Here is a 14,764-nt window from a genome sequence, read left to right on the forward strand (position 1 = left end):
ACAAGTGTGCAGGGACACACACACACACACACACACACACACACACACACACGCATGCAAACACACACATGCATGCAAACACACTCTCTCTGCAAAGCAAAAGTCAAACACAACAATAATTTCTTGTATCTCGTTCGACATCCAGCGCTCTCAAATCCACAAATCCCCATGAAACCACCGCCGGGATCCGAATCTGCCGAGCGCCAAACAAAAGCGGGTTGCCAAGGCAACAGGGCGACCGGTAAGGGATCCAGCTAGATTCTTGTGCCTCGCGTACTCGCCGCAAATCCCAAACGCTGTATCATCCTGACTCCAACCATAAGTGTTTCCTTTATTGATGTCAGGGCCATCCCATCCCTACGCTGGCTTGGTTGCCTCCTCCGGGCTGGAAACAGGGTCATGAGGTTCACTTTGTCCTCGGGCCTGAGAACTCAAACAGAAAGATTCAACAAGATGAGAATGAACTCAGTTGTTATAGTATGTAATTGTAATTGTTTACAAATGCTTTATAGGTCAGTTATAAGCCGATACCATGTCTGTGCAGGGCAGAGGAAAAGAAAAGGCTAGTCTGGCCCTGTCCAAAGTTAGGTGCTGGAACAAACAGCTGGCAACATTTAGGTTCATGTTCAGGTTAAACAATTGCGATACAAGGTGGACATCCGGGGGAAATGATCAAGGCAAGATTGAGGAAAGCCCTGGATGTGTTTTCCCACCAACGCAGCCTAAAAACAAAGGTCCAACTATATAACATTAAGGTCACGACCATCCTATTATAAGGTTCTGAAAGCTGGTGAGAGACCAAACCAAAATGGATGCCTGACAAAGCCATGTGGCCTGACAAGATCACAACCTTTGAACTACACTAAACATCATCACTGATAAATAAGGTGACTGTGATGGCTGGGACATTTGCTGGGATGAACAAAGATGAATAACTAAGTAAGTAAGGTATTATTGAAGTAAGATTATTTCAAAGCCACAAAGCCAGGCTAGTTGTTACCCCCTGCTTCCAGTCTTTATGCTAAGCTAGGCTAAACAGGTCCTGATTCCAACAACTTTTTGCTCTCTCCCTCCTCCAGGAAGACACTCTTTTTTTTTTTACGACTTTTAATTGAACTATGAAGCATATAGAACAGTAAATTATTTATTTACCATTAACAAAGCCATTGGTTACAAGGTTTGCCTTATTAGAAAGTGATACAGACAAATTCACCCTGCAGCTGTCACACACACTTGGTGGCAGCATCAGTTTAGATGATCAACAAACTCCACTCAAAAGTAGTGATGGAGCACTTTTCGACAGACTCCCTTCTACTCATCAAGATCAACATAATCGCTTCATTCTGGGAAAGCATTACACAACAAACCAGCCGTGAGCTTAAATCCAACACCGGCCTCAAAGAGCTCTAATCTCTTTCTTTGTTTCCCTTCATATCATGCTCCTCATTATTTTTATTTGCTCTCTTTTTTGTTGAGCCCGGGCTTAAAGTTGGCAGGGCCGCAGAAGAATTATCTGAGAGGGGGAGATTAGGAGAAAGTTGGTGAGGATTTTAAGGCGGTCTGATCTCCCTTTCATCCATTTCACAGTTTGTTATTAGTCCACACACCACAAGAGATCAAACTGTTTGTGAGGCATAATAGCTTCATTCAGGTTACATCAAAGGTAACGTGGAGGCCCGGGGGCAGTGACATCTGAGGACGTGCTTCCAGGAAAGAGGTTTGTAAGATGTCCAAGATGGATCGTATGTTGTAGAAATCAGCTCGCAGACAAGATGGAATTAAATCTTGATGCTATTCTGCTCATCAGCCATCAGATGGTGTCCTTGAGTCACTGGGATCTGTAAAGACACTGAGATTCATGACTCATGTTTCAGGGGAAAGTGGCTCAGTTAGCGATTCCAGTGCCCTCTAAGGGAGCTTTTATACTCTTTGGAAACCGTTCAGAGTGTGCACAGATGAAAATGGCAGCTTCTTGCATCTGACATTGACATCTCCCGTGTTATATGCAGCTGCTCCAGCACCACTTGAACCTAAAGCACAGCAAACGTAGAGAGTGGAGACCACATTGGACTTGTTCAAACAAAAGTGTGGACCAGGAGAGCAGTAGCATGTTATGCTTTGCGGATGGCGGTTAACGCGTCCTCTCCAAGAAATATACGAGGTTGACGAACTGGTTTGAAAGAGTGGAGGTCTCCACGGCCTCTACTCGCTCCATTCTGTCGTGCAGAGGCATCGCTATACAATACAACCTAGTGTTTCAGCTGACATATACATTAATAAAAGTACAATAAACTGCTCTGTTAGACGCCCGAGTATGAATGCACATTTATCCAAAGCTGCACCCTTGAAGATTAAGTACATCTGTGGAAACAAGTGATCAGCTGTCACCTAGAATGATTCATGATCAACTTAATTAAATGAGTGCTCTCTGCAGCTTAGCGGGCATATGACTGCCTTGAAAATGGAGATGGCGGCTTCTCACACATGGCATTCCTGTGACAGTACAATGAGTCCTTGTTTTACCGGAGGGCATTACAAGTTTCTGCCAAATGATCCCTTGTCTTCCATGTTTGGTCTGTGGAGCACTGATAATTATTCGGCAAGGTAAGGTGATGCGCATCTCTTCCTCTCCCTGCATCCTCACGAACCGCTTGTTTTGCATGTCATGGAGTTGGAGATGACCTGAAATGCCCCCAGACTCCCATGCTACCCAAAGCTTTTCCTATGATTACACTTACAACCGCCACCCCTGCAGGGTCTGTCTAACAGCTGGAGCACGGCCAGACCTCCTAGTTTTTCCTCATACAAACCTTCCTGTGGATTTTCTGCGCACCACAGCAGGTGGAACAGCACATAGAGGTATATTCTTAATATGATTCAGAGTCTGTCATTGATAGCGAGAAAATTGAGAAACAGTCCGAGAGAGAACACCTGTGGTACGATGATCATGTTGACTGGTGAAGTGGAGAGTTGGCACCGATTCCTCGATGCATTCCTTTGAACTACAGCTTTCTTGGCAGGACATAACAGACGGCTGATATAACTTACTCTTAAGAGAAAAGAAAAACGAGCTCTTCGCAGAGACCCGACCAGCCCGCTGTTTATCTGTAGCTGACCTGAAGGGGTAGTCAGAAATAAAAAAAGAACAAAGCTCAAGCACGCAGCCATTTTCCATCAAAATCTCATACAAAGTCTGAAGATACTCAGAAAAATATTTTATTGAACATTTACTAGAATAGAAACGGAGGATGTAGTCATCCACCATGGAAAGTGCCGTCTACATTTCAGTCATCCAAAAGCAAAGTTTCCTATCGCCGCCGATCACACAGAGCGGGAGCGTCCGGTGCCAGCTGAGGCCCGATCCCACTGTGGCCGATCCGATCATCACCGGCTGTAACGACATCAGTATGTGATATGAGACCGGAGCTGTGGAGTACATTAAAAGGTGAATGATCTGGACTGTGAAAAGCATTTCACTGACCTGTGGGTGGCCAAGATGGTGGATGAGTAACTGACTACAGATCTTTCCTGGACATCCAGTGGTGGCGAAGAGGCTTTCATTGGCTCGAGACCACCTGAGGAGAACAACATCTCTTTAAATGTCATCACGCACTTAAACTAAATCAAAAATGTCATGCCGTCTTTAAAAACAGCTTGAGATCAACACTAATCCATATGAAAATGTTTTATCTACATGCACCCACAAGTAGTCGACTTAAGCTCCTGAATTAGCAAGTTCTGGGTGCACAGGGACATAAAATGCAGGTGAAAACAGTTAAAAAGATGCATTTTCTTACTTGAATAACCGTGCTTTGTCTATGTGGGCTGGTCTTTTTTCCTGTGGGTAACTGCAAAGAACAAAAACAAGCTTTAGGCACATCCCATCCAATCATGCGCCATTATGCAGCATCAAGAGTCTATTACCCCACGCTCCCCCGGTCACCTGGAGCGAGTTATGTCCCAGATGAGCCAGTCGTTGCCCGCCACAGCGCCGACTTTGATCGTGTTCGTGAGGCACCAGTCAGCTGACATGAGTGGTGACTGACCGCAGTCCAGTGACAGGATGGCCTGCTGGGTCACCAGGTCGTAGAAGCGGATTGTTCCCTTCTTCTCTGCCACCATTAACTGGAGAGGACAGACGAGTCAGTTAAGCTAGTGTTAGTAGTTTATGTCATTATGTGTCTCATTAATCATCCATCGATTTTCAATACCCACTTATTCTCAGTCAGTGGCGTACAGAGTCTGTCCCAGCATGCCATGGTAGAGAAAGGGAAACATCCTGGACAGGCTGCACTCCATCAACTGGCTTAGGGCGTCAGTATGCTTCATAACCCCCCCACCCATGATTGGCCAGGGCTTGACCTTTTCTCTTAAGATCTTACAACCACTACAACTCTATGACTGCCTTCAAGAAGAAAATGAAAGTGTGTGCCGTTATCCCCATTTGAACGATTTCCGTCCTTCTCTGTATGGCAGCAGAACTTCAGACGTGGTCGGACCAGTTTGTTTCGAGCATACCTCTCATTTCATTAAAAGGATATTTCACAGCGTAATTTCCATTTTATAGCTGGGGAGAATCTTAACTGGGCTCATTTGACTACTCACGAAATTAGTAGGTTTGCTGGATAGCAATAAGGATGCCTGAATGAGGTCAGGAGTATGTGAGGGCAATTAAACAAGGCACTCCAACCATCCCATAAAAAGGTGAGTTAACGGGGCAGTTCATGTGATTGGAAAGTACAGTACGTAGTTGCATAAAGACACAAACTAACTCGAAAGTCTGACCTCAGAAAATGAACTTGTATCTGAAACAAACCCCTCCTACCTTAAAGGCTTCCTCCGGGTGCCAGCACACACTGATGCCAGGAGAGCGAAGTCTGAGAGTAGTGCTTTCATTTCCATCCAGGTCCCACACCCTGTTTTTTAAGAGTAAGATACATTAAGACGCGTATTAAAATGAACACTAATAAAATACAATTGATGAGACAGAACGATACCTTGTATGACCTAGTTTGCTTTTAGTCTATTTGGTAATAACATTATATTTGATTAAATTCAAGTTTTATAAGTGTAACTATTTTATTACAAACTGAATGTGAACTCTTTGCAAAATCCCATATAGTTCTCAGGTTATTGTGAAGGGGGTAACAAACACAGGGCTTTTCATCAGTTCTCATTAGTAATGTTACGGATTGATTCAACTTGATATGTGAACCTTGGTCTAAAATCCAAAACAAAACCCACTACCTCTTAATTAACAACAAAGATGGGGTTTTAGAGCAGTTCCAAAAATAGCATTGTTATTTGAGCCACCCTTAGATGCTTACATAATATCTGAAAGAATTCACCTTCCCAAGGTTTCTTTCTTTTTGATGCTCGATCTAAAACAAAACGATAGTTCATTGTCCAGATGGCCTACATGAAACACACACACACAGCCTTGACCCTAACGGATATAAAAAGGTCACAAGTTTCCTCATTAGCGTATGCCAAAATATTCTTAAAAGGGCATTTAGTTGTTTCTTCTTCTGATGATTTTTTTGACAGAATTCAGTTTTTATGGCACACAATGTGGGCAGTGATAGACGACATGTTTTCATCCAAGTTCATGTTTGCTCCTAATTTATCTAACTCCTGCTGCTTGTGCGCAAGTGATGTACAGGGTCTTTGTGTTTTTCCAGGGAAAAAGGGCTCTTTTCTCAGATCTGGGCCCTGAGCAGTGAAGACAGACAGACTTATGCTGGACTCCTCTTTCAGGGAAAATGCCAGCCTCACATTACATTGAGCTATGATAGCAGGGGCAGGAGGGGGGTGGGGGACATCACCCTCGCCTGAGTCTGCGTTACGCTCCACTCACATTACAGCAAATGTTTCGCTGTGGGCGGCCCGCTGCCATTCATTCTCTGTGGCGTACAGAGAGGGCAGCAGAACGCACGTCAGTTGAGGAAGAGCAGCGGAGAGAAGTTGAACAGCATCCTACTTTGCTTGCAAGACCCCTCTGTTTTGACTTGCGCAAACGCCAACCAAGACTCAAAGCTCGTGTGAGGATTATGACCAATCTTCATTTAAATAACAGTCGATTCTGAAACTAAATAAGACCTATGATAGCAAAAGCAGCTGAGGAACACCACGGATGTAATGGATCACTTGGATGGCGAGAACTGCGAGTCCTGAGACCTGGATCTATGGTTAACCACATCTGAACGATCCCTGAACTAGAAGAAAAGGTGGGGAAGGGGGCGTAGGGGTGGGGGGTGGCGGCTGCAAGTGTTTCTGGGAATATAAAACAAACGCTTGTGAAGCATGGGAAGGCGCTGACTGATGAGGTCATGCAGAAGACATCATCTAATAAAGCCCAAAAAGTACCTCCAAAGACCATCTAAATGTCAAGTGTGTTGTTGGAGAGATTGATGTCCTCAGTGGTGCGGTGTAGGGGAGGATATGCCCCGTCTCAGATGAAGACCTCAGTAAACACTCAACTTTTCCTGCCTCATCTCCCCTGCAGCAGGATAGAGCCCTGTCGAAGCTCTGGGCTTCTTTCCTTTGCCCATGTGCAGACTCAGCCAGAGCCTCCACCGTGGAGCATGAGTGAGGCTGGGAAGAAAAGAAGAAGAAAAAAAAAAAAACGAAAAAACCCCCAGACCACACCAGGAAAACAACGACTAAACCCTATTCTTTCAGACCACTAGCCAAGCAGAGCTCAATTGCACGCTACACCACCAACGGCCAAACTGTGGTCAACCACTCTGCCCTTCAAATGGAGAGCACCGGCTCCCCAAAAAAACATAACCTTTGCCAAACGAGGTGAAAGACATGAGACACGAAAACACGCGTGACCGCCTCTGATAAAACACTGCGTAATTGCATAACACTACATCAAGCAATAACACTTCGCTTCCATGTACAACAGAGTTGAAAAGGACATCTGAAGTCCTGTATTGTGTTATCTAAGTGAGAAAACAGCGTTACGGTTTGTCAATGTTTCCCATAAGTGGAGGAAACGGGAAATGCCGTTAGCGCTGTGTGATCTGATTTATTGTAGAGAGCAGAGTAAATAATCGAAGGTGACTCTCTGGAGGGAGAGAACTGGAAGAATCCCATCACAGTGCCTCGCAGGGTCGCCCTGGTTGAGGTGCGCAATGTTTGGATCAGCATCGACTTCAACAGGACCTGGTCAACGTTTTATTTTGGCAACCAACAGTATCTGTTTTTAAAAATATCACGGTTTTACTGCTGAAAGAGTTATTGAAACCATTTGACGTGTTCATCGGGATGGCACTTTGACTGAGTGTGTGAAAACTAGCTAGCAAGCGAGCAGAGAAGTTGAAATAGCACGCTAAAAGTAATGGATAAGTGGGTGAAATATGTAACTAAAAGTCTATGGCTAAACAGTTGAAAAAGACAGGTAAAAGTAATAGCTCAACGGGTGGAATAGACGACAGAAAGTAATGGCAAAATAGCTGATATAGACAGCTAAAAGTAACTGATGAATGCTTGAAACAGCTAGCTAAAAGTAATGGATAACAAATGGCTGAAACATCCAGCTTCTGCTACAGCAACCTAAACATTTATAGTTTAATTGTATGAAAAAAAAAACAAATCCATTTTTTTTTCATACCTAATAATATTGAATAACACCCAGTTTGTAATCCATTCATCAGAGCATGTTTAGAACATTATGGGTAGGTCATCTGATAGGGCTGTGGGGGCATGCCAGTCAAAAACAGGTTTGGACAAAAGATTGGTTGAAAGCGTAGATGAGATATCAAGCTGTTGTAATTTCCCTTACACAACATAAGGGATCGAGAAAAGCAAACGGATTATCACAAAGAACAGGACAAAATGCTTTAAACCATATACATAATGCAGCAGCAGCAGCAGCAGCAGCAGCAGCAGCAGCAGCAGCAGCAGGTGTGCGTTATCCCGAGTTCATCTGCGAACTCAGTCAACCCCAAATCCCCTCAGGATCCTGCAGTTTGCCCTTGTGATCTCTAGGTGGCACATTTCCCCACAGACTCACCCCGACTCTACTTACACCGATACCACGAGCTGTTTAGATTACATGAACCAAATGTAAACTCCCCTGAGGGAGCGGAGTCTGGTCCCCCACCTCGATGCTGCAGCGTCAGGTTGCATGTTGGCAACAGCAGAGTTCCCACAACTGCAGGGGACAGTGATGACAAAGCTAAGCAAACTTATAGAAGAGGCACTGCTGCCAAACCTAACAGAGCGATGGAGAGGTCATGAGCCTATACATGCAGGCATACATTTCCCAGTTTCCTCCTCTCATATGGAGGCTCAGTTTGTGTGGGCTGACTGGAAGGTCCTCTCCTGTTAACTTGATCTATCCCTTGTTCCACCTCTGTCTTCCTCCGGCGTCCCATATTTTCTCAACATGACAGAATTTAAATCTTTCAGCAGATGGAGCGCACTCCTGTTTTCTCTGGCCGGTCAGCGGAGGCAGGGGAAGAGGAGAGAGAGTGTGTGTGTGTGTGTGTGTGTGTGTGTGTGTGTGTGTGTGTGTGTGTGTGGTGCGATCTCAGACAGGCCTGATGTGGCAGGACAAGGCACTGACCAGGAGAGGACCATCATCAAGCCTGGGACTGTCAAAGTGTTTTATAATGACAAATGAACCAGCTGCCAGATCTAAGATAAACATTAAGCAGAAACTGTTTATACTAGGGCTGGATCATAAGCCGACACTATACGTCCCTTACAACTGCCTTACAGTACAACCTTAACACTGCAGGGAACAGTGGAGCCTGTTTTCTGTGGATGCTACTGTTGTTTATGATTAGGCTACATGGGCCAAGTTACAATTATTTCAAAGATGCGTTTTGTTTCATTCATTCATTTAAAACTTGAAGAAGTTCAAGTGACATAACAACAAACATCGAACCAGACTTTCAATGTGCCAGTCTTCAAAGTCTAGTGCAGGATCTTTAACTGGTCATAGAGGGATTCATCCAAATGTAAGCCAGCAACAACACAACTCGAAACTTCAGAAACTGAGATGATAACTGGCAGATTAACTGGTTCATTGATCAACAAAATAAATAGCTATGATTAATCTTTAAAGAAAGTTTGTTCTGGTTCCAACTTCTTGAATATGAGGATTTGCTGCTTTCCTCTGTTTTGTATCATTGTAAACTGAACATTTTGGGGTTTTGGGCTGTTGGCCGCACAGAAGAAGTCATGTGAAGACGTCACCTGAGACTATTGGAAACTGTGATGCATATTTTCCACCATTTTCAAACATTTTTCTCTAAAAAACAATTAATTGACTAAATAATCGGCAGATTAATCAACAATGAAGTACTGAAAAGAGTTGTTAGTTGCAGCCCTGGTCTTCACCTGCCAAGTATCAAAATGAATTCAAATGACACTTACTGTACTTTAACAGTATAAGAACAGGGTCCAGTACTGCATGCTGCAGGAGAACCAGCCTGCTGATGTAGAGGGGTTTGTCCCTGGGGTGACCCTGGCTACTGACACACTTTTTCCCTCCTCTAGCATTAATTGAAAAGGAAAATTTGGGGACCTTGTTATAGGTCCCCCTTAGAGAGGAAAATCTTTCTGCAGCTAATTGGATTTCCATATTTAACCAATTAGCTAGAAAAGCTACAAAGCAGCTCTGTGCTTACGCACAGTCACACCGGAGCATGTTGTGCTTAGCATCATGTTTCACTGTGGAAACACAGTCAGGACTTTCTGCACCATTAACAGAGAACAGAACTGAAAATCAGAAGCTGGGAACACACACACACACACACACACACACACACACACATACACACACACACACATACACACACACACACATACACATACACACACACACACAAGACACACACACACAGACACACACACACAGACACACACACACAGACACACACACACACACACAGACACACAGACGGAAATAAAAGGGTTTGGACCTGCAAGTGTGGTCATCACTGACGGAAGCAATTTGTTTCCCCTCTGTGGGCTCGAACACCAAATGGTTAATGTAGCTGGTGTGGCCCTCCATCACCTAGGCAACAGCGCAGAAAAACAATATGTAAACAAAAACAGCAAACACATGATCAATAAACTGTTTTCTAGCAAACTTGGGCTTACTAGACCGTCTGCTTTCTGTGTGTACGGCTACATAATCGCTAAGTACCGAATGTCAGTGCTAAGTAAAGAAAGTTTGATGCCAACTGACAGGCGCAATTCTGGCCAATGTGCTCCAGATGTTGCACTACCTTGACTTCATGTCTGTCCTGCAGATCAGAAGTCAGCAGGCGTAGCTTTCTGTCAGCTGCAGCGGTGCAAAATCTGCAGAGAGAGAGAGAGAGAGAGGAAGAGGAAAAGAAAGAGAGGATATAAAAATAAACAAAGAGAGAACATCAAAACAGAGTCAGACTGTACGGACCCAATGACAGACGACATCTCTTTCTACATACATGCCTGCAGCCGCCTAGACTGACACCTCTGGATGAGAGTGTCAGTGTGTGTGGTAGAAACTTGGACAGTGATCAGTAGAAACGCTGCCAGGGAGATTCTAATTGCAAGCTAAGATAAACACGGAGAAAAACAAGATTCCTCACGCCATTTACGCATGTCTCTGTTCAAAAACCTGTGCAGAGCCAGGCAGAGGACTTTCCCTCTAATCAGTCGTAGTATACACCAGTGCCTGCAATTATTCACACAATTACACTAACTCACTTATGACAAGAAAAATACACACATATCACCAGAATAAACAGGCAGCGGTTCACACATTTTCAGTCGCAGGCACAGATGGATTTGGCATGATGTCACTACAAACACCCTTAACGTGCTTCAGGGTATTACTGCTACAGTAGATTAGATTATATTAGGAGAGGCCTGCTAACCCTACAAATTAGTGTTGTACTTTGGAGTGAAGCGTGGAACACACCTTTTTGCTTTTTTTTAACTTTAATGTCAAAGCCATTTTCTTGATTGATCTCCAATAATCTTGCTTAAAAGAATAAAAAGACACTGTTTAAAAGGGAAACATCAGTGAATTTCAGTTTTGCTGTTGTAGAGCTCTGTGGTTATTGTTTTAGCACAAGACACAAATGAGAGACCAGAGTTTATCCTTTCCTATGTGACATCACAACAGAGTACACATGGACAGAGACCTGAAAACACAAAGTGAACACACGTTTTGTGTGAAACAGGAGAACTTTCTGGGGAACAGAGGGAACATCGACCTCGCTAGTTCTTCATTTTCTAACAAGCAGTAAGCTGATTTATATAGTGCACAATGGTGTGCCTAATTTGTCTTATAACACTGAATCAAATGATATGTGACACTCTACACCTGTAGACTGAAATTACTTGCTTTTTTTGTATTTATATTAAAAATTGCCTTTTTCTCTGGGAAATTGCAGTTCTATGATCTGCATCTTGACCACTCGGCTTCCAGCATATAGCATATATAATTTACTGAAGGATGTCGATCCCTGTCGTTTCCCGCGAGCAGGATTTGTGGTTTGCTTAGTGACATAACTGCTGACCAAGAGTCTCAGCGTCCCTGATTCAAGTCCAGCTGGAGACCTTTGTTCATTCCTCATCTCTCTTTGCCCTCCTGTCAACTCTTCACTGTCAGCTCTCTAATAAAAAAGGCATAAAGAAATATAAGTTTACCTGTTGTTTAGTGTGTTGTCTACTGTATTTACTCAGTTGATTGATATATGCTTCTTCCTGACTGTTGTTATGTGTGGGGTGTCTGGTCTTCGGTACTCCTCAGACCTTCATTACAAGCTGCTGAAGTGGACGGTGGCAGCGCTGCAGCTACAGCCCCCTCTCCTCCCCTCATCTCTCTCGCTCTTTCTGGGCCCCTGCTTGAGGCAAGCCCGTGAGAACGTTGTACTTTTCCTGGAAGGCACGGCTATGTGCAGATCGAAGGGAGGGATGGAACCTGAGTGGGCAGTCATCAGCGCAATAACATTTGCGCACGTCACAGGGCTGGCTCGAGGGCCCTGTGGAGTAAACCACAGAAGGCCAGGAATTATCGCTGCCTTTCCTTTTCAATTACAGAAAGCTTAAACACCTCCGGGGGGACCGCGGAACCTTCCCATCCACCGCTCCAATTAGGAGGAAACTCTTGCTTTCTAACAATCTACAGTTAGGCTACTTCCCTCCTGTCCAAGGCCACCTGAAAAAACTTGGCTCACATCCTGGCAGCTGCAGTGTGACAGTGAGAGGCGGTTATAACTACTTTCACACAGCGTGGCTGCTGTGCTTTCTCTACAACTGCCTCTTGTTCTGGTCACAAGGAGTGTTTGTGAATCATTATCCTGTTGTGTTTAAAGACAGAGATGTCAGGTTTTTGATGTGGGCGTAAAGTATGGCCTCCTAATCCTATTACAATGGTCTGATGACCTCTTACATAACAAGAGGCACTACCAGATCTCCCACCTTAAACACCATCTTATATTAAAAACAGCCAGTTATGCTTATAATGTACTTACTTAAACTGATTAATGACTTAGCAAATATGTTAGCTCACTTCACATGATGGATGGACGGCTTAGCTGGTAGAGGGGCATGTCCATCAAACGTAACATTAAACCCCAAACTAACCCTGCGTTGGATAAAAACATCTACCAAATTATATGAATGTAACGTAACAGCTAATCAATCACACTGGAAATTCTGTTGCCCCTGTTTTTGTCAAGGTTTTGTCAATCTCAGTTTACAATTTATGCAGCAAGGTGCTCCAAAATCTACTCAAGTCAAGACACAGACAGACAGAAACTACCATTCTGCAACTTGATCACAATATCACCCAAAGGTGCTGGAAATAAAGCAGCAGTACCTGATAGTGGGTATCCTGTCCAGCCGGGACTCAGGGCTCCAGGCCAGAGCATCGACACGCAATTCATGATGGAAAGCTCGAAGAACATTGAATTCAACTCCCTCAACCTCCATATCCTCCTCCTGTGGGAACAAGTATGTGTTCAGGGATGAATATACTGGCCGTTAATGTAGGTAAACCAGGTTGTATGAAGCTGCATCTCTTACCTGGAACAGGCATGTGCCCACTACCACATACTGGTTTCCACCATAGGCCAGAAGAGAGACAGGGGTACCAGAGCTGAAAGGACTGAATTCAACCACATGAACATAGTCCTCACATGCCACCGTGTAACTGGGAGTGCGGCTCGAGTCCTCCTGCATGCTGTGTCCTGGTAAAGCTGGCTTCAGATCACAGCTTCCACTGTAACACATCAGAATAAAAGATCAGAGAAATGTTTGTCTAATGCTTCGTTCATCACAGTGAAAAGAGCAACATCTGATCAATAAATCACCGTAGTTAATGCTGAACAACATTAGGCATTAATTTGACAATATCTATTGTCTATCTATTGGGAGATGATATAAATTTGATTTTTGCATTAATTCAATGTATTTAATTAAGTGCCTTTATTTGTCAATTCATTAATTAGATGGATTAGACACAAACAGCCATTCCTTAATCTATAGTGGATTAAAAATGTGAGAATTTATATGTGATTCTATCTAACAAACGAAAAAATTAAATAAAATAAAAAAAACACTTTTGAGCACTGATGTTGATATATTCTCAAAACACAATATGGCATAATGCTGACTGCTCATGTTCAGTTCAATATCATAAAACAAAATCACAGTTAGACAGTTAAACCAGACACTTCACAGGGTGTGAACTAGATATTTGTCATAATGCTTGGAGAGAACATCAGACCAAACCGTACTCAAATATCACCTTGTTTTATATATCTTAGTAGGCACAGAGGCATGCATAACTAGTATGGCACAATGTGGGTATTTTTACCTAACTATATCGGTCACCTTTCAATTCGGCACACACAAAGCAGTGCTTTATCTGAGATATGTTTAACTATAGCTGGGGCTAAATACGAGTTTAGGCCGATATTCCCTCAATGAACCAGCGAAGATCATAGTAAAATACAGGTGCCGAATTCTGCATTAGACTATCGACTAGTGAATGCTTTAATAAAGCCTACCTCATAAGTTAATACGTATACAATTAAGCCAGGCAATGCCGAAATGGAACTGTGGTGAAACTTTCTCACTAAAAGACAGTAAAAAGGCTGGTATACGGGTTATTTTGGTACAAGGCTAACTAGCTATATTATATTATGTGAGCTAACGTTGTGTTACACACACAGCTACCGTGTTCATGTAATAGATAACGCTACACACAACGGTAATGTGTCACCTGGCAAAGAGCTAAAACGTGACTGCAATCTGGCTCAGCTATAAATGCAGAGCTAGTTAGCAATTAGCCAAACAAAAGTTTATATTGCCCATTTTCACAATTTAACGCTCCGATTTACAACTTAATAATTACCTCTTGCTTATGAGAGTCTATTCCGATTCAGAATACAGTACTGACTGATATACTTTACCACCTTATTTTCAAGAATTTCTTTGAATCAAATGGTGCGCGCGTTTGACATGTCTTCACGATAGTTCCGGGTTCGACATGGAATGCACCATTGAGTACAAACGTCGGGGGGGATTTCGCGCAACGTAAATGAAAACATCTAAACCACGTCTCGATATATTGGTATACTGTTGAGCCACAGAGTTTAACTTTAACCTGAAAAACACGTTTTCGTATTTTCACTCGAAACTATAAAAAAATGAATGCAGGAGAAAAATACTCTCCCATTGTCGTCCACTACAAATTGATTGGTCAGGATGCAGTAAACGTCATCGGCAATTTAAAAATTCAAACAGC

General features: G+C 43.3%; 1 protein-coding gene across 1 annotated transcript; it reads right to left on the bottom strand.

Moving 5' to 3' along the window:
• Positions 1 to 3,212: 3,212 nt before the first annotated feature.
• nup37 (nucleoporin 37) lies at positions 3,213 to 14,447 on the bottom strand. Its single transcript, XM_070928708.1, has 10 exons — positions 14,372 to 14,447; positions 13,039 to 13,234; positions 12,833 to 12,954; positions 10,248 to 10,320; positions 9,939 to 10,033; positions 4,826 to 4,916; positions 3,944 to 4,125; positions 3,798 to 3,848; positions 3,482 to 3,575; positions 3,213 to 3,391 (listed from the first exon to the last, which is right to left on the bottom strand). The coding sequence occupies exons 2-10, from the start codon at positions 13,192 to 13,194 to the stop codon at positions 3,278 to 3,280; spliced, it is 978 nt and encodes a 325-aa protein (XP_070784809.1). The 5' UTR covers positions 13,195 to 13,234; positions 14,372 to 14,447; the 3' UTR covers positions 3,213 to 3,277.
• Positions 14,448 to 14,764: the final 317 nt, after the last annotated feature.

Source organism: Enoplosus armatus, chromosome 22, assembly GCF_043641665.1.
Source record: "Enoplosus armatus isolate fEnoArm2 chromosome 22, fEnoArm2.hap1, whole genome shotgun sequence".
Classification (NCBI taxonomy): domain Eukaryota; kingdom Metazoa; phylum Chordata; class Actinopteri; order Centrarchiformes; family Enoplosidae; genus Enoplosus; species Enoplosus armatus.

Bases quoted from the DNA above. Each gene is read 5' to 3' on its own strand.
- nup37 (XM_070928708.1), bottom strand. From the start codon at position 13,194: ATGCAGGAGGACTCGAGCCGCACTCCCAGTTACACGGTGGCATGTGAG. The intron at 10,034-10,247 runs GTAGTGCAACAT...GCTGTTGCCTAG, and splicing joins AGGACAGACATGAAGTCAAG to GTGATGGAGGGCCACACCAG. The intron at 3,849-3,943 runs GTGACCGGGGGA...TGTTCTTTGCAG, and splicing joins TGGGACATAACTCGCTCCAG to TTACCCACAGGAAAAAAGAC.